Source organism: Balaenoptera physalus (genome assembly GCF_965194825.1).
Source record: "Balaenoptera physalus genome assembly, chromosome: 2".
NCBI classification, from domain to species: Eukaryota; Metazoa; Chordata; class Mammalia; order Artiodactyla; family Balaenopteridae; genus Balaenoptera; species Balaenoptera physalus.
Window position 1 is genome coordinate 73,219,762 of NC_138883.1, and position 26,192 is coordinate 73,245,953.

A 26,192-nucleotide genomic window follows, 5' to 3' on the forward strand; every position below is an offset into this window, starting at 1 on the left:
CTTACTGAAGAGACTGTCTTTTCTCCATTGTATATCCTTGCCTCCTTTGTCATAGATTAGTTGACTGTAGGTGTGTGGGTTTATCTCTGGGCTTTCTATCTTGTTCCATTGATCTATGTTTCTGTTTTTGTGCCAGTACCATATTGTCTTGATTACTGTAGCTTTGTAGTATAGTCTGAAGTCAGGGAGTCTGATTCCTCCAGCTCCGTTTTTTTCCCTCAAGACTTCTTTGGCTATTCGGGGTCTTTTGTGTCTCCATATAAATTTTAAGATGATTTGTTCTAGTTCCATAAAAAAATGCCATTGGTAATTTGATAGGGATTGCATTGAATCTGTAGATTGCTTTGGGCAGTATAGTCATTTTCACAATATTGATTCTTCCAATCCAAGAACATGGTATATCTCTCCATCTGTTGGTATCATCTTTAATTTCTTTCATCAGTGTCTTATAGTTTTCTGCATACAGGTCTTTTGTCTCCCTAGGTAGGTTTATTCCTAGGTATTTTATTCTTTTTGTTGCAATGGTAAAGGGGAGTGTTTCCATAATTTCTCTTTCAGATTTTTCATCGTTAGTGTATAGGAATGCAAGAGATTTCTGTGCATTAATTTTGTATCCTGCAACTTTACCAAATTCATTGATCAGCTCTAGTAGTTTTCTGGTGGCATCTTTAGGATTCTCTATGTATAGTACCATGTCATCTGCAAACAGTGACAGTTTTACTTCTTCTTGTCCAATTTGGATTCTTTTAATTTCTTTTTCTTCTCTGATTGCCGTGGCTAGGACTTCCAAAACTATGTTGAATAATAGTGGTGAGAGTGGACATCCTTGTCTCGTTCCTGATCTTAGAGGAAATGCTTTCAGTTTTTCACTGTTGACAATGATGTTTGCTGTGGGTTTGTCGTATATGGCCTTTATTATGTTGAGGTAGGTTCCCTCTATGCCCGCTTTCTGGAGAGTTTTTATCATAAATGGGTGTTGAATTTTGTCAAAAGCTTTTTCTGCATCTATTGAGATGATCACATGGTTTTTATTCTTCAATTTGTTAATATGGTGTATCACATTGATTGATTTGCATATATTGAAGAATCCTTGCATCCCTGGGATAAATCCCACTTGATCGTGGTGTATGATCCTTTTAATGTGTTGTTGGATTCTGTTTGCTAGTATTTTGTTGAGGATTTTTGCATCTATATTCATCAGTGATATTGGTCTGTAGTTTTCTTTTTTTGTAGTATCTTTGTCTGGTTTTGGTATCAGGGTGATGGTGGCCTCATAGAATGAGTTTGGGAGTGTTCCTTCCTCTGCAATTTTTTGGAAGAGTTTGAGAAGTTTAGCTCTTCTCTAAATGTTTGATAGAATTCACCTGTGAAGCCATCTGGTCCTGGACTTTTGTTTGTTAGAAGATTTTAAATCACAGTGTCAATTTCATTACTTGTGATTGGTCTGTTCATATTTTCTGTTTCTTCCTGGTTCAGTCTTGGAAGGTTATACCTTTCTAAGAATTTGTCCATTTCTTCCAGGTTGTCCATTTTATTGGCATAGAGTTGCTTGTAGTAGTCTCTTAGGATGCTCTGTATTTCTGCGGTGTCTGTTGTAACTTCTCCTTTTTCATTTCTAATTTTATTGATTTGAGTCCTCTCCCTCTTTTTCTTGATGAGTCTGGCTAATGGCTTATCAATTTTGTTTATCTTCTCAAAGAACCAGCTTTTACTTTTATTGATCTTTGCTATTGTTTTCTTTGTTTCTATTTCATTTATTTCTGCTCTGATCTTTATGATTTCTTTCCTTCTGCTAACTTTGGGTTTTGTTTGTTCTTCTTTCTCTAGTTCCTTTAGGTGTAAGTTTAGATAGCAAACAAGTCATCTTTAACAAGCCATTCTCCCTTACCCTGGGTGTTCCCTCTGTGTCTCTTGAAACTCTGCTTTTTCATTTCTATCTTTACCATTATAGCTCAGGCCCTTGTCATCTTTTCCTGGAATATTTGCAATAGTCTAATCACTGGTCACCTTACTTCCTTTCATTATTCCCACCCGAACCAGATTATCATTATTTATTCAGCACTGTGTGGTCTCTCTACCTTATAAATTTCAAGAAGCATTAGCCTCTGTATTATTCATGTGATATGTAACAGTCACATACCTTAAAAGTACAAAGATTATTTATTCCTCAAAATATAAAGATCCTTCACACAACAAAGATTACAAGTGGCTTATAATGATACTTAGAAAACCCAATGAGTGAAATGCAAGATATTTTTAAATTGACAGAAATTTTTATCTTTTAGATGTGATTCTGTTAACAGTTTAACCTGTTTGTTGGCAAGGGATGAAATATATGAAAAGTTTATTCTTCTAAATTGAGTTTTCAATGCTTAATCCTTTTTATTTTTTTTAATCCTTTTTAAACGTGTGGTATTTAAACAGGAGGTGTGAAAAACATGCCTTCCTTCATATATTCTAAATAGAGTAAACACAGGAAGAAGCAAAATCTGTTTTGGTTTTCACTCACTTTGTGTGTCATCTTTTCCCCATAACAACAATTTTGGAAATAGTGCTGGTTCTTTTGAAAGTAACATATTCCATAGCAATCTGAGCTTGTATTCTGTACATTATTATATCTTTGACAGAATAAAAAGAAATCCCAAACAACAATTTAGAAAAATGCTGTAAAACTGGAATTTTATCTCAGGACATCCAGAAGTTGATCCTTTCTGTGTGCTGGTTAGAATAGCACAATCCAAGAAGAATACCAATGAAAATAATGATTTAGGCATAAATAGTAACCTCATCACATCTTTGTAAAACCAAAACCATTGTCTTTATCAGTTCACTATCCATTCAACAAGCATCTCTTGGACACCTAATAAATGAGAGACATCATACCTGGAAATGCCAAAAAATAAAGGGGCTTCCCTTGTGATCAAGAATAAGTACAAATAAGTAGACCAACAGTTTGGGTGCATTATAATAAAATACTTCATCAGAGAAATGCTAAGGGTTCTATGGGAAGCACAGACAGAATGGGAATCAGAACTGAATTCCAGGAGGAAGAATTGTGGCTTAGGTTACCAAGGCGATGAAGAGGGAAGGAAAACAGCATGTGAATGTCATGTTCATATCCTAAGTATAAGCATACATCATGCGGCTGGGATAAATGAAAATCTACCCTTGGTACTTTAAGATTGGGTACATATATACAATGGAATATTACTCAGCCATAAAAAAGAACGAAATAATGCCATTTGCAGCAACATGGATGGACCTAGAGACTGTCATACTGAGTGAAGTAAATCAGACAGAGAAGGACAAATATCGTATAATATCGCACATATGTGGAATCTAAAAAAAAATGGTACAAATGAACTTATTTACAAAACAGAAATAGAGTCACAGATGTAGAAAACAATCTTATGGTTACCAGGGGGGAAAGGAGGAGAGGGATAAATTGTGAGATTGGGATTGACATATACACACTACTATATATAAAACAGATAACTAATAAGGACCTACTGTATAGCACAGGGAACTCTACTCAAAACTCTGAAATGACCTATATGTGAAAAGAATCTAAAAAAGAGTGGATACATGTACAAGTGATTCACTTTGCTGTACACCTGAAACTAACACAACATTGTAAATCAACTATACTCCAATAAAAATTTTAAATGAATAAAATAAAACTAGGATAACAAAGTGAGGAAAAGAAAAAAGATTTCGCCTCACAGGGTGTACCCTTAGGAAACTTTGGAAACTCTTATGATACCAAAAAAAAAAAAAAGTGATAACAGAGTCACACAGACTTGAATTCGAATCAAGATTCTGTCACTCACCAGCATTATAATCTTAGGTGAATTTCTGACTTTTATCAGTTTTAAGAGGGGGATGAGAGTATCTGTCTTACAGGGTAGCCATTAAAGTTTATAAAATAATGGATGTAAAGCATTTAGCACAAGTCCTGGTACATAGCAGGCACTTAGCAAGTCATAGTTCCTAGTAAGAAGAGTACAAGTGGAAACAGGTTGCATTTGTAACTTTCATAATAGACATCCAGGTCTACAGTTGGTTGAGCATTCTTTCTTTCAGTTTGTATCCTGTTACTATAAATTGAAAATATTTGTGTTTAAAATGATACAGTATAGATTAAAATTCTCTACGTAACTGAGAGTAATTCGATTCAGTTGATGATAATTGCAGTGGATTTTTTTAATTAATTAATTAATTAATTAATTAATTAATTAATTAATTGTGTGTTGGGTCTTCGTTTCTGTGCGAGGGCTTTCTCTAGTTGCGGCAAGTGGGGGCCACTCTTCATCGCAGTGCGCGGGCCTCTCACCATCGTGGCCTCTCCCGTTGAGGAGCACAGGCTCCAGACGTGCAGGCTCAGTAATTGTGGCTCACAGGCCTAGTTGCTCTGTGGCATGTGGGAATCTTCCCAGACCAGGGCTCAAACCCGTGTCCCCTGCATTGGCAGGCAGATTCTCAACCACTGCGCCACCAGGGAAGCCCTGCAGTGGATTTTAATGACCAGTTGGCAGGAGTTTTCAGAGCATTCTTCTTAGGAAGTAAAATGTGTCACAGGAATTCATTAGTAATCAAACAAAATACATTTAATTTAGACTGTAGACTAACTAATGAATAATCATGAAACCCATTGGAATTCTATATCAATTTCAAAATTAAGTATGATACCAGAGAGATGGTACAACTATCAGCCTGGACAGAAACTGTACTTGACATATGTTAGCACAGCTGCTCACTCATCGCCATATTCCCAGTCTGTCTGTGAGGTGAGATTCCGGTTTTGCATTCACCATATTAAAACAAGAAATTAAATGACTCTTAAGTTCATAAGGGTGCCAGTATGGGACAGAGTCAGAAAGGGAAACTGAAGTTCAGTGAACTGTCTGCTGAATTCTGTTACCCATGACCATGTCTGAAGCGTAATTGACCCAAACTTTGAAATTTTCAGATGCCAATATCATAAAAGGAAATAGGTCATGGCTGCAGGCTGACTTGATTCTCTTATCTCCTAAAAAATAGGATTTAACTACAACAATGATGACCTAATCCAGTAGTAAGGTAACCCCGGTGACTATAATAGAAGGTTTTTGTTATGTTCAGCATATTTCACCTGAAATTTAGCAGCAGGGTTATCTTTGTCTGTGGAAGTTCATCTGTCTCATTTCACCTGCTCAAGATAAGAGGTTTCCCGTGGTGCACTGTTTGATTCTCGTCACATTGCCAGTTTAAGGACTGAACTGTCAGAAGAGCTTTCAGTAACCGAAAGTTTTCTTCACAATTCTTCAGTCCTTTGGACCACATAAATTGGCCATATAAGATATCCCTGGTGCTGTGTACGTGTACACTTTTCCTTGAAGTGTATGATTTTCCCCTTGGATTTTATGATTATGAAATCAGAGCTGGGTAGTATCATACACTGAAATCACAAACTGGTGTATGGGTACATATTCACTGGTGTTAAGGGTCACACTTTCCAAAGGGGACACTTGTATAGATTGTCTTAAGGAAATCAATTGCCAGATTCTCAGCTTCTGCATGTGTTTTTCTTGAACGCTGAAGACCATGATGGAGCTGAAAACCTCACTGAGCTCCAAGCCAGCAAACATGGCTTCTAGGGTCAGCTCTGCAGTACCTGGGATGTGCCTGGAGCAAATCCTTTCACTTACCCCTCCGACCACAGTTTTCTCTCCTAGGAACTGGATGACCCCTAAGTTGCTTTCCAGTGTAAAGCATAGGGATATTAGCTTGTTTTACATGAAGAAGTCATGCTAAATTCCCAAAGAGCCTGATCACTTAATGGCAATAGGATTAAGAGACAATTTGAATTAGTTTGAGGGTAAAACATCTCTAAGAAACAATTTGGGCTGGACACATGCTACATGTGGCAATCATATTTTCTTAAAGGGCACAGTAAATTCATTTTTGATTATTGTAAAGGATACTCAACCTCAGACTTTGTTCTCTATTTCTAGAGCCTCAAACCACTCAACCTTTTATTGTTTTAATCCAAGACCATTTAACTTCCTATTCCATGTTAATAAATTAGCCTTGGTGAGTTCTTTCTCCTTGGTGAGGTTTCTCTATATTTTCCACCCTTTGTATCCTTATTTCATATTTGTAAAAATGTATTTATTTTCATATAGTAGTACCAGCCACATAATGCACGGGATGTATAGGTTGGGTACTCTCCTTGGCACCAAATATACAAATGAAGAGGAAAAAGTCAGGAAAATATAAGAAATTCACAGTCTATTTGGCTAAACACTTAAATGGATAATTATAATGTAATGTGTTAAATATAGTAATGGAGGCATGAATAAAGTGCTAGGGAAGCTTGGAAGAGGGAGCATAATCTTCTTATTAATTTTGATGAAGTTACTCTTCTTTTGTTGCTTGTGCTTTTGGTGTCATATCTAGGAAGTTATTGCCTAATCTAAGGTGAGGAAGATTTGTGCCCTTGCTTTCTCTGTTTCACAGTTTAGCTCTTACGTTTAGGTCTTTGATCCATTTTGAGTTAAATTTGTGTATGGCGTGAGGTAAGGTCCAACTTCATTCTTTTGCATGTGGATAGCCAGGTGTCCTAGTACATCTAACTGAAGACTATTCTTTCCCCATTGAATTATCTTGGCACTATTATAGTGCCTTTTTGATGTATTGTCCTCACTTCGATTCCACTATGCCAAATTCACCTTGGGTTTTCTCTGCCTCTCAGGCTATTTCTTCTCAGTGTCCTTTGCCGCCACTTTTGCCTTCACCTTACTCTAAATGCTAAAATTCTTAAAGGTATGGTTTGGGGACCCCTTCCCTTCTCTCTCCCATGTTGCTTTCTAGGTAAGCTTACCCATTCCCACTCTCTTTCTATGCTGGTGACTTAGAAATTTCATCTCCATCACAGACTTCTCTGCAGAGCTTCTATAGGAATATCTATTTGCTTACTGACTTCCCTTAGACATTTCAAAGACAACTTAAGCATAAAATTATCCAAAATGAAATACTTGATTCTCATATCTGCTCACCCTCCAAGGAAATTTGTCTTTCCAACAACTTTTTCTATCTTGTAAAGATATACACCTACTTGCTCAAGTCAGAAACCTGGGATTCACTCCCTATTCTTCCTTTTCTCTCATCTCCCATGTGTAGTCCCTCAGTGTATGTCTTAATTCTGTCCACGGCTCTCATCTCCACTGACATCATTCTAGCTCAGGCCATCATTATCTCTTACTTGAGTTACTGCAATAGCTTCTTAACTGTTTATTCTGTTTTTCCTCACGCTCCTGTTCTCAGACTATAGCTAGAGCAAGAATGTAAAAAATGACCGCGGTCCAGGTTACCCCTGTTTTAAAACCCTGCAATGGCTGCTAGTTGTACTTAACATCCATCTCATGACCACGGTCTTTAAGTCCCTACATAATCCACTGCTGCTTCTCTCCCTAGGCTCATCTCAAACCATGTTCCCCCTTTTATAGCCACACCAGTCTTTTGGCTCATGGAACACATAAGTTTTTTTCCCCCTTTCAAGCCTTTGCACATGGATTTTGCCCCAGCTTGTCTTTTCACATCACAGCTTAAATATTAGCTCTTCAGACAGGTCTTCCTTACTGATGCTTCCCCTTCCCTTGAATTCACTATCACAGCACATTGTTTGTTAACGGCCCTGCAGTTTTTAAATTGTATTTGTGTGTGTGTGTGTGTGTGTACATAACATACATACACCTACACATATTGTTTTAAACTATACATAATTTGCCTCTTGTTTCTAGACGAGCTCCTTGCCTGGCATGGGGGGGGGGGTGCAGACAGTGTGTTGGGAGAGCATGTCTCTTTTACCTAGGACTGTGCCTATGGCAGATAAAAGATGACTGAAAAACATTTCAATGAATGAATAAACAAACAAACCAGCAGGGAAATTTGGAAAAGATGGGGTGACATCTGATGAGTGCAAATTACCAGGCAGTCCAGGAAAGAAAGGGCATCACAGGTTGAGGAATAACCAGAGTGTACAAAAGCTCAGAGGCAAGAAGAGAGATGGTATGTTTGAAGATATCGATTGTATTCTTTAAAGACTGGTGGGATGTTGCGCATGGAGAGAAAATACTTTTATTTTTGCTTTGTTTCATGCTTAATTTTTAAAATATTTCTACTAAACAAAACTTGGAAAATCAAATTTTCTTACCCTTTTAAACGTTGTTTATTGCAATTTAATGGGACTGATTATTTTGAATATTTTAGATACTTTAAACAGATAAGACGTGCAAAAATAACAATTACAATACTTAAAAGAATATTATATTTAAGCCTGTTATGAACTAGCAACACCATGAGTTTAATATATGTCTTCATTATTTCTTTACTTCTTCATAGATCTTCTAAATGTAATTGAAACGCTTATTTTCATGTTTCCTGAGTCTAGAGGAATTGGGTTGGCAAACAGTTGGTTTTTGGACAGGGCACAGCCTGACTTCTTCTCACAAAGTGATTCAAACCTGAGTCCCTGGATATCTCACTGGGTCTCTTTTTGTAATTGGACTTGATGTTTCACATCAGCAGCACTGTTAAGCCCACGGTTTTTACATGAGTCCATCTGGTTGATGATGAGTTTTCCTCCAGATCAGGGTACCCTCTGCTTTGCTTGGCCGGCATTACATAGTCCTCCACCGTGTCATTATTATACACTGATCTGGTATATTAGGAAACATACAAATGCCTCATTACTATCTTATCATAATTTGTCAAGTTATCCAGCGGTTTCTTCTCCTAGCAGGTGTGATCTGAACAGATAGCCAGATTGCTAATGACCATTGACACCCATCAGTCCTTTCTGGAACAGTTTCTATTCTTTTGGCTTACTCATAGTTTCCTGTATTTACCCATTGCTATTGGTGCAGATAGACACAAATAATACTTTTATAGAGAGATAAATACATAGAAGAAATCAAATATCCAAATATTTTAATAATCCTTACTTATTAAAGTCAATAAATTAAGCATCCAATTATAGTTGTTCTTATTTTGGATTTCAACTTCATTTTTGTACGTTTTATGTTAACTCAGCATTAAAAAGTTATGGCTTCCACAAAGTTATATAAAATTATTATAATTATTATCCTCTTCATTGTCATAACCTTTATTGCTATTGAAGTTCTGACATCACAATTGATATCACAACTTGTCTAGTAGGACCTGCTTTAAACTGGCTTCTCTTTCCTTTCAGCACTATCCCTACCATCCTTGAAGGTATCCTTGTTGTCTGGCAGTAAGACATTTCAGACCTGAGTTTTCCTTGCCCTAAGGCATAGAATTCACTACTTTCCAAAGAACTTTGCTTTCTTCTAGCAGAAAACGGTGTTAGCCACCAAAACCTAAGTGCTAGGTTTGCATTTAAGTTATCAGTGTTGGAAAAAAAAAAAAAAACTGCTATTGCCAATGTTTAGACACTCTTAAGGACAGAGCTGGACCCAGTGTTCCTTGTTATTCACATTGATTTTTTCCAAATTCGTTTATTATATACTCTACCTATAGTAAGAGACTGATAAAATTTTAATGACTTTTCTAAAATTTGTCAAAAAATTAGGCAGTAGAAAGAGATTGGAGTCTGTTGGGGGTGGCCAGTAAGTAGCGTGGCATTAAATCAGGAAGGACTGCTTTAGCTGACCGTGTTGTATTATGAGTGCGCCAACAAAGGTTGAGACAAGGAAGAAGCATGATCAGGTTAGCACTATGGAAAGAAGGGCATGCTATGTTAGAGAACTGAGAGATCAGTGGCAGGAAAACCACCCAGGCCTCTGTGGTGGTCCAGTATGACCTGGTAGGTACTAGAAATAGAGTGGAGAGCTGGGTGAAGAGCCCTTGCTGAGATAAATGCCCTGGACTGCATGAACATTTGGATGTGATGGAGAGTTAGAGTTAAAGGTGAATTGAGTGTAGGATGCTGGGTGGACAGAAGAGCCATTAACTAACAGTGAATTCAGGAGGAGGAAAAGGTCAGATGGAGGGTGAGGAGGGAAAGAATAGGCTAATATTAAGGTAAAATTTGAGAAGCAGACATGTATAGGTTATGTCTAACCCATGTTTATTCTACAATAAATGTGCTGAATGAATCAGATATTACTAATACTGCAGTGTATATTAAGTTCATACTGCACTACCAACACTATGGTAAGTATATATTTTATTTAATTCTCAAAACAAACTCTATGAAAAAGAGGTACTGTTTTTATAACCATTATGCTTATGAGAAAAACACAGGCTCACAGAGATTAAGTAATTGACCTGAGATCACAGTGCTAGTACATGGCAGAGACATACTCAAACCCAGACCTCTCTGACCTCACAGCCCTAACCAAGAAAGAAATGAAAGTGACAGGGAAGAATCAAAGTGATGGGGGTTCTGGGGGAGGTTATCAAGAAACAGTGTGTTATAGAAGCCCAGGGAAAGAGCAGCTTTTAAGTCAGCCCACTTGTAGTCCAGTGGCCAAGTGAAGGAAACTTAAAATAAGCAGTAGACTTGATCAGTCATTGGTGAATTTGAGAGACAGTGTTAGGAGAGTGGGGTGGAAGCCACTTCACTAAAAGTGCAGAGTGCCTGGGAGTATGAGGGGTCGCAGTGGGAGTAGACTCTTCCTTCAGCAATGTTCAGGGTGAGTGAGAGTAGGGAAGAAAAGATGAGCTAAAGTGGAAAGCTTAATGGAAAGACTCTTTAGTGCCAGATAACTGAAGTGTCTAAATGGCTAAAGTGTCGGCTATGTGCCCAGCACTGTCTAAGTGCCGTACTTGTACAACCTCATTTATTCTTCCCAACAATCTTTTGAGGTAGGTACTGGATCAGCCCCCATGGAAGGTGAGGAAACAGACTGAAGCCCAGAGAGTAAGGTATTCATTCAAGGTCACACAGCTAGCAAGTACCAGGCTGCCCATGTTGAACAGAATTTGTTTTGGCCAGTAACTCTGTAGAGGGTTTTCAAATTGTATCTATCAGGACTTGAAATTGTGGTTATTAAAGTAAAAAGCCCTCGCCTCCAACTGTAATAAAAGCAGAGAGCTGCCGATCATCTCTGGCTTATTGCCATACATACCAAAGACAGAGAACAAAATCAGTTTTACCAAACTTAGAGGCACTTTAGGTGGTTAACCTCAGAAGAAGTGTTCCCTCTTTGAAGCTACATTTCCGCCACCCTTCTGAGAACAAAAGAGAACCAAAAGAAGTATCCTTGAATTCATTCTCCTGATGCCCTATAACTCCTGGAAGAACATGTTCATAAGGACCAAGTTTCAATGAATATTAAAAGACTGGTGGGGCTTCCCTGGTGGCGCAGTGGTTAAGAATCTGCCTGCCAATGCAAGGACCATGGGTTTGAGCCCTGGTCCGGGAAGATCCCACATGCCGCAGAGCAACTAAGCCCGTGCGCCACAGCTACTGAGCCTGTGCTCTAGAGCCCACGAGCCACAACTACTGAGCCTGCGCTCTAGAGCCCGCGAGCCAAAACTACTGAGGCTGCGCTCTACAGCCTGCGAGCCACAACTGCTGAGCCCATGTGCCACAACTACTGAAGCCTGCATGCCTAGAGCCCACGCTCCGCAACAGGAGAGGCCACCGCAATGAGAAGCCCACACACCGCAATGAAGAGTAGCCCCCGCTCGCCGCAACTAGAGAAGGCCCACGCACAGCAATGAAGACCCAACGCAGCCAAAAATAAGTACAAATAAAATAAATTTTAAAAAAAACAGATGTGAATTTCTTTACATATCCTGAGTTTAAGTGTTTAAAGGACGTGAATAAAATCCTAAATGTTTGACCCTTGCCATTGAAAATACTTGGACAGTGAATTGAAAGGAGGGTATGCACTCATACCTTTTATAGGACAGGGAGGGTCCATTGGGCTTTCTCCTGAGTTCTTAGCTATGGCACATGCCTTTGACCTGGGAACAGGCTGAGGTTCCACTAAATTACTTTAACATCGCCAGCAGAAGAGAATCGCCTGATAGAATGGTCCATTCTTCTTCCTTTGGTAAGGCCAGCAATAGATAACTCCAAGGTCTCCTTCAAGTAGACTTTTGAGTTTATGGGTTTACAAAGTATTCCTGAACTCTGAGTCCATTTTTCTTTGTCATCCAGCTGCAGGAAACAAACAAGTTTCATGGTCCCTGAAATTAGCCACCGACTTAAGACAAAAGATAATTCTGGAACTGCCACTCAGCATGCTATATCTGTTCTGCTGCCCTATAAAGCAAGCCTTTTTAATGTAATTATATGACTAGTCCATCTATTGCTAAAATGATGAGGACAGCCTGGATTGATTTATTTTTCCTGCTTTAACTTAGCAATCAGTATACTTTATTGTAGCATTTCCCAAAACAGATTCTGCAGAAATCCACCCTAAGATAATCTATGCAGAAGGAACCTGTGAGTAAATATACTGGGGAAATTCTGCTAGCAGATCTTTCCTGCTCCCACCCCTACCTTCTTTTGATTACAATTTATGTTAGTATATTAAAGGTTTTCCAAAGTTCTGCAATAAAGGAACCAGACTGGCATTTCATAAAGTCATGTACCATAGAATTGGGCTTTCTATGTAGCACTTTTTTAAACCACAGAACCACTTTGGGAAATGCTGACATAGTTGTTCAGAGCTTTGAGGTCAACTCTCAGCTTCTATGTATTCAGCTTTTTTAGAGTCCATATATAAGTGAGGTCATGCAGGTTTTTTTCTTTCTGTGTCTTGCTACCATGGGCAGGGAGGTGGGGGAAATGGGAATGTGTTGGTCCAAGGGTACAAAGTTGAAGTTATGTAGGATGAATAAGTCTAGAGATCTAATGCACAGCATGATGACTACAGCTGAATACTAGAAGTTTGCTGAAGAGTGATTTCAGGTGCTCTCACCACAAAAAAAAAGGGATAAAAATGGTACCTATGTGAGGAGAAGGCTATGTTAAAATTAATTTGACTGTAGTTATCATTTCACTGTGTATATGTATATCAAATCATCATGTTGTACACCTTAAATATATACAATTTTTATTTTACAAAATGATTTTTTAAAAAGAGCTTCGGGGTCAAGATCTAGGTGACCTTGGGCAAGCTATCTCCCCTTCCTGACCACTTATTTCCTTAATTGTAAAGTAGGGTAAGAAGATATTTCTTTGAGGAATTTGAAAGTTTAACATAGCACTGCACATAGTAACCATTCAGTGAACTGTAGCAGTTTCTGCAACTAGCTGATGTTCACACTGCATCCGTGCCCAGCATGGGTTAACAACTCTTCCTTTTGGAAAGCTGATGTAACATAACCTGGATTTGTAACAGAATTTATCTGATTAGTCACTACCACAAGAGTACAAATGAAATTTTAAAATTTAACAGTTTGGAAGAATCTCCCATCTCTAAAGGGGCTCCTAGAGGTTGTCCAACATTGAGATGCAGCTGTGTGATTAGTATTGATTAGTCAATGTAATGTAGAAAGAACTTGGTAATTTATCCAAGCTCTCAGATAATTAATGGAGTCTGTGAATTAAGAACTAACTTGTTTCACCAGGTGGAACTTTGCATTTAATCACTGTGTAGAAATTAATATCATTATTATTTAAATTATTATTCATTTATAAAATGCTTAATGCAAGTCACAGTCCTAAGCAGAACCTCCTTGGAAGGATCACGATTACCATGCAACTGAATTACCACCGACAGGGGTGGAGATGGCTGCTCATCTCAGGAAGCAGAAAAGTATGTACACGGTTCAGAGAGCCTTTAGGACTGAAAAGGGACCCTGCCATCAGGGAACCAAGTTTCCACGTGACTTTTCTTGTCTTTTGCTCATATGGCCTCTAATGGTAGAGAAGCTGACCAATGAAGATTGGAAGTAGAAAAAAAAGAACATCTTGAGTGTATCCTATAGATAGATTTATACCTAAATTAATCTGAATGTCACTAATACTGGACCAGGTTTAAGTGAACCTTATGTCTACCCATGAAAATACTCTTGGTGAAAAAATTAATACAGTAGACAAGGACAGAATAGGAACTATTTAATCTACTCAAGGAATAAATTATTATTGAACACTTTGGGTATACAATATGAGAGGTACTCATGTTCCTGGACTACTAACAGTTTGCATATAATAGATCTCCCTGGGGAGAGGAACCAAGATGGCGGAGTAGAAGGATGTACTCTCACTCCCTCTTGCGAGAACACCAGAATCACAGCTAGCTGCTGGACAATCATCGACAGGAAGACACTGGAACGCACCAAAAAAGATACCCCACATTCAAAGACAAAGGAGAAGCCACAATGAGACGGTAGGAGGGGCGTAATCACAGTAAAATCAAATCCCATAACTGGTGGGTGGGTGACTCACAGACTGCAGAACACTTATACCACAGAAGTCCACCCACTGGAGTAAAGGTTCTGAGCCCCACACATCAGGCTTCCCAACCTGGGGGGTCTGCCAACAGGAGGAGGAATTCCTAGAGAATCAGACTTTGAAGCCTAGTGGGAATTGAGTGCAGGATTGGACAGGACTAGGGGAAACAGACACTCCACTCTTGGAGGGCACACACAAAGTGGTGTGCGCATCAGGACCCAGGGGAAGAAGCAGTGACCCCAGGGGAGACTGAACCAGACCTACCTGCTAGTGTTGGAGGGTCTCCTGCAGAGGCGGGGGAGGGGGGGCTGTGGCTCACCGTGGGGACAAGGACACTGGCAGCAGAAGTTCTGGGAAGTACTCCTTGGTGTGAGCCCTCCCAGAGTCTGTCATTAGCCCCACCAAAGAGGCCAGGTAGGCTCAAGTGTTGGGTTGCCTCAGGCCAAACAACCAACAGGGAGGGAACCCAGCCCCACCCATCAACAGTCAAGTGGATTAAAGTTTTACTGAGCTCTGCCCACCAGAGCAACAGTCAGCTCTACCCACCACCAGTCCCTCCCATCAAGCCTCTTAGATGGCCTCATCCACCAGAGGGCAGACAGGAGAAGCAAGAAGAACTACAATCCTGCAGCCTGTGGAACAAAAACCACGTTCAAAGACAGACAGACAAGATGAAAAGGCAGAGGGCTATGAAGGAACAAGATAAAACCCCAGAAAAACAACTAAATGAAGTGGACATAGGCAACCTTCCAGAAAAAGAGTTCAGAATAATGATAGTGAAGATGATCCAGGACCTCGGAAAAAGAATGGAGGCAAAGATCAAGAAGATGCAAGAAATGTATAACAAAGACCTAGAAGAATTAAAGAACAAACAAAAAGAGATGAACAATACAATAACTGAAATGAAAACTACACTAGAAGGAATCAATAGCAGAATAACTGAGGCAGAAGAACGGATAAGTGACCTGGAAGACGGAATGGTGGAATTCACTGCTGCAGAACAGACTAAAGAAAAAAGAATGAAAAGAAATGAAAACAACCTAAAAGACCTCTGGGACAACATTAAACGCAACAACATTCGCATTACAGGGGTCCCAAAAGGAGAAGAGAGAGAGAAAGGCCCAGAGAAAATATTAGAAGAGATTATAGCTGAAAACTTCTCTAACATGGGAAAGGAAATAGCCACCCAAGTCCAGGAAGCGCAGAGAGTCCCATACAAGATAAACCCAAGGAGAAACACACTGAGACACATAGTAATCAAATTGGCAAAAATTAAAGACAAAGAAAAATTATTGAAAGCAGCAAGGGAAAAATGACAAATAACATAGAAGGGAACTCTCATAAGGTTAACAGCTGATTTCTCAGCAGAAACTCTACAAGCCAGAAGGGAGTGGCATGATATACTTAAAGTGATGAAAGGGAAGAAACTACAACCAAGATTACTCTACCTGGCAAGGATCTCATTCAGATTTGATGCAGAAAGCAAAAGCTTTTCAGATGAGCAAAAGCTAAGAGAATTCAGCACCACCAAACCATCTTTACAACAAATGCTAAAGCAACTTCTGTAGGTGGGAAACACAAGAGAAGAGAAAGACCCACAAAAACAAACCCAAAACACTTAAGAAAATGGTCAAAGGAACATACATATTGAGAATAACCTTGAATGTAAGTGGATTAAATGTCCCAAACAAAAGACACAGACTGGCTGAATGGATACAAAAACAAGACCCATATATATGCTGTCTACAAGAGACCCACTTCAGACTTAAGGACACATACAGACAGAAAGTGAGGGGATGGAAAAAGATATTCCATGCAAATGGAAATCAAAAGAAAGCTGGAGTGGCAATTCTCATATCAGACAAAAGAGACTTTAAAATAAAGAATGTTACAAGAGACAAGGAAGGATGCTACATAATGATCAAGGGATCAATCCAAGAAGAAGATATAAGAATTATAAATATATATGCACCCAACATAGGAACACCTCAATACATAAGGCAACTGCTAACAGCAATAAAAGAGGAAATCGACAGTAACACAATAATAGTGGGGGACTTTAACACCTCACTTACACCAATAGACAGATCATCCAAAATGAAAATAAATAAGGAAACAGAAGCTATAAATGACACAATAGACCAGAGAGATTTAATTGATATATATAGGACATTCCATCCAAAAACAGAAGCTTACACTTTCGTCTCAACTGTGCATGGAATATTCTCCAGGATAGATCACATCTTGGGTCACAAATCAAGCCTCAGTAAATTTAAGAAAACTGAAATCAGGCTTCCCTGGTGGCGCAGTGGTTGAGAATCTGCCTGCTAATGCAGGGGACATGGGTTCAAGCCCTGGTCTGGGAAGATTCCACATGCCGCGGAGCAACTAGGCCCGTGAGCCACAACTACTGAGCCTGTGCTCCGCAACAAGAGAGGCCACGATAGTGAGAGGCCCGCGCACCACGATGAAGAGTAGCCCCCGCTTGCTGCAACTAGAGAAAGCCCTCGCACAGAAACGAAGACCCAACACAGCCAAAAATAAATAAATTAATTATTTACTTTAAAAAAAAAACAACCTGAAATCATATCAAGCATCTTTTCTGACCACAATGCTATGAGATTAGAAATGAATTACAGGGAAAAACACGTAAAAAACACAAACACATGGAAGCTCAACAATACGTTACTAAATAACCAAGAGATCACTGTAGAAATCAAAGAGGAAATCAAAAAGTACCTAGAGACAAATGACAATGAAAACACGATGATCCAAAACCTATGGAATGCAGCAAAAGCAGTTCTAAGAGGGAAGTTTATACAAGCCTACCTCAAGAAACAAGAAAAATCTCAAGTAAACAATCTAACCTTACACCTAAAGGAACTGGAGAAAGAAGAACAAACAAAACCCAAAGTTAGCAGAAGGAAAGAAATCATAAAGATCAGAGCAGAAATATATGAAATAGAAACAAAGAAAACAATAGCAAAGATCAATAAAAGTAAAAGCTGGTTCTTTGAGAAGATAAACAAAATTGATAAGCCATTAGCCAGACTCATCAAGAAAAAGAGGGAGAGGACTCAAATCAATAAAATTAGAAATGAAAAAGGAGAAGTTACAACAGACACCGCAGAAATACAAAGCATCCTAAGAGACTATTACAGGCAACCCTATGCCAATAAAATTGACAACCTGGAAGAAATGGACAAATTCTTACAAAGGTATAACCTTCCAAGACTGAACCAGGAAGAAACAGAAAATATGAACAGACCAATCACAAGTAATGAAATTGAAACTGTGATTACAAATCTTCCAACAAACAAAAGTCCAGGACCAGATGGCTTCACAGGTGAAACTGTGATTACAAATCTTCCAACAAACAAAAGTCCAGGACCAGATGGCTTCACAGGTGAATTCTATCAAACATTTAGAGAAGAGCTAACACCCATCCTTCTCAAACTCTTCCAAAAAATTGCAGAGGAAGGAACACTCCCAAACTCATTCTATGAGGCCACCATCACCCTGATACCAAAACCAGACAAAGATAACTACATAAAAAGAAAATTACAGACCAATATCATTGATGAATACAGATACAAAAATCCTCAACAAAATACTAGCAAACAGAATCCAACAACACATTAAGAGGATCATACACCATGATCAAGTGGGATTTATCCCAGGGATGCAAGGATTCTTCAATATACACAAATCAATCAATGTGATACACCATATTAACAAACTGAAGAAGAAAAACCATATGATCATCTCAATAGATGCAGAAAAAGCTTTTGACAAAATTCAACACCCATTTATGATAAAAACTCTCCAGAAAGTAGGCATAGAGGGAACCTACCTCAACATAATAAAGGCCATATACGACAAACCCACAGCAAACATCATTCTCAATGGTGAAAAACTGAAAGCATTTCCTCTAAGATCAGGAACAAGACAAGGATGTCCACTCTCACCACTATTATTCAACATAGTTTTGGAAGTCCTAGCCATGGCAATCAGAGAAGAAAAGAAATAAAAGGAATCCAAATTGGAAAAGAAGAAGTAAAACTGTCACTGTTTGGAGATGACATGATTCTGTACATAGAGAATCCTAAAGATGCCACCAGAAAACTACTAGAGCTAATCAATGAATTTGGTAAAGTTGCAGGATACAAAATTAATGCACAGAAATCTCTTGCATTCCTATACACTAATGATGAAAAATCTGAAAGAGAAATTAGGGAAACACTCCCATTTACCACTGCAACAAAAAGAATAAAATACCTAGGAATAAACCTACCTAGGGAGACAAAAGACCTGTATGCAGAAAACTATAAGACACTGATGAAAGAAATTAAAGATGATACCAACAGATGGAGATATATACCATGTTCTTGGATAGGAAAAATCAATATTGTGAAAATGACTATACTACCCAAAGCAATCTACAGATTCAATGCAATCCCTATCAAATTACCAATGGCATTTTTTACGGAACTAGAACAAATCATCTTAAAATTTGTATGGAGACACAAAAGACCCCGAATAGCCAAAGAAGTCTTGAGGGAAAAAAACGGAGCTGGAGGAATCAGACTCCCTGACTTCAGACTATACTACAAAGCTACAGTAATCAAGACAATATGGTACTGGCACAAAGACAGAAACATAGATCAATGGAACAGGATAGAAAGTCCAGAGATGAACCCACGCACCTATGGTCAACTAATCTATGACAAAGGAGGCAAGGATATACAATGGAGAAAAGACAGTCTCTTCAATAAGTGGTGCTGGGAAAACTGGACAGCTACAGGTAAAAGAATGAAATTAGAACACTCCCTAACACCATACACAACAATGAACTCAAAATGGATTCGAGACCTAAATGTAAGACCGGACACTATAAAACTCTTCGAGGAAAACATAGGAAGAACACTGTTTGACATAAATCACAGCAAGATCTTTTTTGATCCACCTCCTAGAGTAATGGAAATAAAAACAAAAATAAACAAATGGGACCTAATGAAACTTCAAAGCTTTTGCACAGCAAAGGAAACCATAAACAAGATGAAAAGACAACCCTCAGAATGGGAGAAAATATTCGCCACCGAATCAACGGACAAAGGATTAATCTCCAAAATATATAAACAGCTCATGCAGCTCAATATTAAAGAAACAAACAACCCAATCCAAAAATGGGCAGAAGACCTAAATAGACATTTCTCCAAAGAAGACATACAAATGGCCAAGAAGCACATGAAAAGCTGCTCAACATCACTAATTATTAGAGAAATGCAAATCAAAACTACAATGAGGTATCACCTCACACCAGTTAGAATGGGCATCATCAGAAAATCTACAAACAACAAATGCTGGAGAGGGTGTGGAGAAAAGGGAACCCTCTTGCACTGTTGGTGGGAATATAAATTGATACAGCCACTATGGAGAACAGTATAGAGGTTCCTTAAAAAACTAAAAATAGAATTACCATATGACCCAGCAATCCCACTACTGGGCATATACCCAGAGAAAACCATAATTCAAAAAGACACATGCCCCCCCAGTGTTCATTGCAGCACTATTTACAATAGCTAGGTCATGGAAGCAACCAAAATGCCCATCGATAGACGAATGGATAAAGAAGATGTGGTACATATATACAATGGAATATTACTCAGCCATAAAAAGGAACGAAATTGAGTCATTTGTTGAGACGTGGATGGATCTAGAGACTGTCATACAGAGTGAAGTAAGTCAGAAAAACAAATATTGTATATTAACGCATGTATGTGGAACCTAGAAAAATGGTGCAGATGAACCGGTTTGCAGAGCAGAAGTTGAGACACAGATGTAGAGAACAAACGTATGGACACCAAGGGGGGAAAACCACGGTGGGGTGGGGATGGTGGTGTGCTGAATTGGGCGATTGGGATTGACATGTATACACTGATTTGTATAAAATTGATGACTAATAAGAACCTGCAGTATAAAAAAACAAACAAAACAACTAATAAAAAAAAAAAGAAGATATAGTGTGTGTGTGTGTGTATATAGACAATGGAACTCAGCCATAAAAAAGTGAAATCTTGCCATTTGTGACAACACGGATGGACCTTGAGGGTATTATGCTAAGTGAAGTAAGTCAGAAGGAGAAATACAAATACAGTACGATTTCACTCATATGTGGAATATTTTTTAAGTTAAAATTAATATTTAAAAAAATGAACAAGCCAAACAAAAGGAAAACAGACACAGAGATACAAAGAACAGAGTAGTGCTTACCAGAGAGGAAGGGGGTCGGAGGAGGATGAAATAGATAAAAAGGGGGTCAACTGTATGGTGACAGATGGAAACTAAGCTTTTGGTGGTGAGCACACTGCAGTGCATACAGAAGATGAAATATAATGTTGTGCACGGAAGGAAGGAAGGAAGGACACTTTTGGACACGCACCCAATATTGAAAAGGGAAATAACTGAATAAAAACAGTATTTTCAAAGAATTTTCCATGACATGGGAAAGTACCCACAATAGGATACAGTACTAAATATATATAGTATGGCCTCAACCATGTTTTAGAAAAACATAGACAGAAAAATTACTAGAATAAAATGCACCATAAATGTAAATGTGGTTATCTCTAAGCAATTGAATACTACACGGTTTTATTGCCTTTTTATAATATGTGTAATATGTATTCTAAATTTTCTATAGTAAGTTGTTTTAGCTTGTAATAATGACAGGATGTTTTCTTTTGTATTATGGCTTTAAGAAATGCTTTAGGAACTGCTACACTGAAGTCTTCATTCCATACAGTTAATGCAGACTGTATTAATCTCAAATACAAGAAAATTCCCATGGAGAGCCAATATAACAGTGAGTAAGAGAACTGGCTCTGGAGCTGGGCTTCCTGAGTTCAAAACCTAGCTCTGCTCTTCACTTACTGTGGGATCCTTGGCGCACTGCTAACCCTCTCTCTCTCCGTTGGTGCTCCCATTGGTAAAAATGGGATCAGTGATGTGCCATCCCATAGGCTGTTGTGAGGAGCAGATTTTAGTAATTGCCTAGAACACAGTAAGTGGTCAGGCAACTGCTATTTTTGCATTGGATTTAAAAGCTATTTAACTTCTGTTATTTTTATACCTTGCAGTTGTTTATTTTAAGGCTGGTAACAACAGATTTTTTACCAACTTTCTCTTCACTTTCACTATAGCAAAAGCATTCCCCTTTTTGCATTTTGTTGTTGACTTAATTCATTGAATGCCTGGCACAATCTCTAGGTGAGATAGCTGGCTTCATTAGACACAGACTAAACCCTTAGTCATTTGGCAAGTTTAGAATTTGAAGACCTAGTTAGATCATGTAACAGCATCAGTCACGTGTCCAACCCTCTGCTAAGCCATGGAGAAATCATTAGAAGGATGATATATTTTTTCTGCCTCTAAGCCAACCAACATTTATTGAGTCTCTCCTATGTGCCAGGGATTGCAAATACAAAAGTGAGAAAGGCACAGCCCCTGCCTTCAGGGAGCTCACACTAGATACCCAGCAATTACATGCATTATGATAAATGCACCATTTGAAATAGACACAAGATAAAGTGTATGTTGGGGGCAACAATGGTTTAGGGTGGGCTAGACATGACAGTCTTTCCTAGGAAAGGGGTCTGAAGTGTACTGAAGCACATAGGAGTAAGTGGGAAGGCTAAGATGAGACTCGGAGTTCACACAGAGGTAGCAGTAAGCACAAAAGCATACAGGTAAAAGAAACATGACACATCTGCGAAAATTTAGGTAACTTGGCAAGGCGTGGGATTGGAGATCGCTAGGGAGAGGAAAAATGGATGAGGTTCTAAGATGAGCTGAGAGTGAGGCAGGGCAAAGTTCTCAATTTTATCTTGGAAGCAGTGAGACGATGGTAACGAATTTGCCTTTCTACAAGCGTACTATAGAAATGTGTGGGGACACCTAACAACAAAAGGCTCTTGCTGTATCTCTGAAGGCAAGAGGGACTGGATCAATGCAGAGATAATGAAGCTGGCAAAGAGAGCAGAGAGTAGAGAGCTGGATAGCAGCTGACGTGTAGTTGCATGTGGTAAAAGTAAGGGAGGAATCTGGACTGGGCTCCCAGATTTCTGAATTGAGGAGCAAGCTGGGCAGATAGTGGAGTTACGGACTGAGCAGGGGACCCCAAAGGAAAAGCAGATGTGATAATGGGGTCAGGTGTAGACATAGCGAATTCAAGATGACTTTGGGTGACTCACCTGAAGTTGCCCAGTAAGAAGACATGGGTCTGGAGCCTCGGCAGCACAACCTAGAAAAAAGCAAAAATTTGGTCATTGAAGCCATGAGCTGGGTAGACTTGTCCTAGGGAGAGTCTGCAGAACGAGAAAGAGAAGAGGGCCAAGGACAGAACCCTGGAATTACAGCATTTGCAAGATATCAGAGAGAATAGAGCAAGCAAGCGGGAGACCCGAATCTAGAGGAGGAAGATTCAAGATTTAGGGAATGGTCAACAGAGTGAAAGGGTGCCCTCAGGGAATATGTAATCCAGCTGGGAAGTCACTGCATCTATGGGTGAAGAAATGAGGTAGAAGAGTTGTCCATGACTGTACTTGATCAATCACCCAAGAAGGATATAGACAGCTCTTACAAAGTTGAGAAGAGAATGTAATTGACCTGAAAGGCAATGGGACTTCACTGAGCCTGAAATACAGGTAGAATTGAAACCAGAGGAGGACATTTCAACTGAGGTGATGAGATTTGTTCAAATCCATCCTCGTGGCTGAAAATAACTGAAGGTGGATTTTTTATTGACAGTGGTCAGCAGTGTCATCACTGAATAATGAAGACAGCATTTGGTTCTCTTCTAGTTACAACAACTCTTGGTTAAACAGTATCATGTAAAACTGGGTGCAGTGTTGATCTGACGTCTGTACAAGATTAACTTTAAGAAAGTCATGACAGGAAAACAGTATGGCTCACGCAAAGCAGATTCATTCTAGAAACACAGATGTGTCTTACTTTGAGGGCACCATGAGGGTCAGTTCCGATGGGAAAAAAACCTATCCTGGTTATATACCCTCTTGATTTTATGATAACTAATTCTAAAATCCCTTTGGTTTAATGCAGCTGTTCCTGGCTGTGGAGTTGCAGGTACCCTGCCCCATCTTTTCTCTAGCCTCTAGCGGCTAAGCTGTGGGCATGTGGAAGGAAGCAGGAAGGGGAGATTTTCTTGTGCCCTCCCCCAACTCCTCTGCACCTTCAGTCCCTTCACTGTCTTATTCTTTCCCATTGGCCTGTTGCTTCTTGGGAGCACCTGGCTTGCAGTGCAGCTTAGGCAATAACTCTTCATTTACCAAGAGGAATAGGTTTCTTTAGGACAGAAACAGTCAGGCATTACCTTGGGAAATAACCTGTCAAAACCTATCTATGGTGGTCTTCTCACAATTCTGTCATAGTGATTGCTTTCCATGACCAATGCCACATCTGCAGAGAGGAAGGTACAGAATAAGGAAAAGGCACTGGGAAACCAGTTTCCAGTGCTAGCTATGGCACATTCCTAGTGACATGATCTTGTGGAAGCCCTAAACCTCACCTAGTCTCAGTCTTCTCAGTAGAATTTCTGTGACAATCAAATGAGACAATATTTGTAAAGATGCTTTATGACTGCAAAATGCTATTCAAATATTAAGCAGTGGTGATAGGCTATAATCATAACCATGATATGAAAGCAAATGGGAACCCAGATTTCTCCTCCTAAATCTGTTCTGAAGACCTAGACAGACCTTCCATTCCAACCCTTGCATTCAGCCAGTTTCTCCAGAGCCACGTCTCCTCTGTTAATCTGTGCTGACTTATCTTGGCTCCAGTAGTGCCTGATGCAGCTGAGTAATAGTAAGCTAACTCCATTCTCCTCCCCTTAGTGCATAGTGGAAGCCCTTGAAATCCACCCCTAAAGGAGAAAACTGGAAAACAATTTACAAAGTGCTTCCTCTGGGGCAGGCACTTTCTTTGCCTGAGATCCTTTTCCACAAACCACAGACTGTTCCCACAGAGGAGAAATGAGGGAGCCTTTGCAGCTGAGACCAGTGGAAATTACGTTTCTATTAAAAGCTGTCTGTGGCTAGATGTATCCATCCCAGGTACAAAGTTAAATGATGTAATAAAAACTTATTCAAAGACATAAAGCTATTCTATAAAATGCCATTTAACTATCTTCCACTCAGCATTAACAAAACACAGCTACAAATCTCCTTTGGTTGTAATTTGGCAAGTTTCTAGGTCTCCGTGGGTTATGCATCTGCCAGTTTGTCACTGTTGAATTCTCTTCTCCAGTCCTGGTAAATGGGATGTCAGGGATGGATAACCATTTGAAATGTGATGGTTTTCAACTTTCTCAGTATCATCATTCATGAATCTGGGAGTGCTAAGTTCCTTCTAGGACAGGTTTCTGTCACTGTTTTTTACCTGCTGGCTAAGTACAGTGCTGAGGCCCCATGTTTCACATACTTGAGATCAGAGGCAAAGAGGCCCAACCAACCAGGCCATGGCTCGGCATTCAAGGTTGGGAACTGACGTATCTCCTCTGAACTTTGAGACTGATCGATAGCTTCTTACGTGGGGCTATGCATTTAGGGGTGAAGGGGTAAAATGGAAGGGAACAGTTGAAAGGAATACAGAGTATCATATCTGGAGAAGTTCTGTACCCCCCAGTTTTCCTGTGGTTATCCATCTAAACCTCAGGTCAAGAGGAAATGCTCATATGATCCAGATATGTCTCACTGAACTTGCCTAATTCTATGCACTTGTTAGGGTTTCCATCTACCTTTGCAAGCCAAGTCCTAAATTCAGATGGACCCCGCTCTTCTGAGCCTTACCCAACAGAATGCCGGTAGAATGGAAATGAGTGCTGTCAGTGATGAAGCTGCGAAAGAAGCCTTCAGCACTTGCCCAGGTCCTACAGTCAGTGGGTATTCTTCCTAAAAGTGAGTCAGTCAGACCAAGTCAGAAGAAAAGTCGACTTGTTTCCTAGACACTCGAGGCCTTTCCAGAGTCTGACCCACCTTGCTTTTTCGGGGCGCTCACCCTGGGTGGGGGGTGTCACTGTAGGTCAGCCGAGCCAGCTTCTCATGTTCTTCCTGTTCTCTTTCAGGAAACAGCATCCTCCATTCAGCGGCCGACAGCGTGACCAGTGCAGTGCAGAAAGCGAGCCAGGCCTTGAACGAGCGCGGGGAGCGCTTAGGCCGCGCAGAGGAGAAGACGGAAGACATGAAGAACAGCGCCCAGCAGTTTGCAGAAACTGCACACAAGGTGGGTCCCACAGCACGGCCGAGGGCTCAGCTCTGGGTTGTCAAGGAGCTTTGGTGCCCAAAACTTTATTTCAGTATGTTTCCCAGGTGGGAGAAAAACCTCAGGCACAAAGTCAAGCCTTTTTTTTTTTTTTTGGCCCCTGTATACAGTTTCCTTCTGCTACTTAGTAAGTACCAGAGTTGGTAAGATTTCTTCTTGGACCTGTTTCTTTGGTTATCTCGTTTCTGCTGTCTTCAGCCCTGTCTCTGACCCCGTATCTTTGGGAAATGTGGACCATCTTTACTTCCTACCCAGAAGTTTAAGGCTCAAGTTTCAGGGAACAGGATGGAGGTGGGGGTAGGACAGGTGTAAGAATATCCCTCCTCTGTTAGCCAGTGCTTGAAAGAGGACTGTGGGCTCTTGTGCTTACTTTTCCATGCTCTCCCTTTCTGGTCATGAGCCTCGCATCCTGTGTTCTTATCTCTTTACCGTATAAAAAGCAAACTCTAGTCCCAGGGCACCTCAGGGCTAGTTT

The 26,192-nt window shown here is 39.7% G+C and overlaps 1 protein-coding gene across 7 annotated transcripts in view; it reads left to right on the forward strand.

Annotated features, from left to right (window-relative positions):
• Positions 1-26,192, forward strand: part of STXBP6 (syntaxin binding protein 6) — a 270,134-nt gene that overhangs the window by 234,853 nt on the left and 9,089 nt on the right. For 6 of the 7 annotated variants that reach the window (XM_082450044.1, XM_082450050.1, XM_082450047.1 and 3 more), the window contains one exon: positions 25,521-25,678. In XM_082450044.1, coding sequence (XP_082306170.1) covers positions 25,521-25,678 — 158 coding nt within the window. Of the gene's footprint in view, positions 1-14,138; positions 14,324-25,520; positions 25,679-26,192 lie in introns of those variants that run through there. The other variant, XM_082450049.1, reaches the window with a different exon arrangement.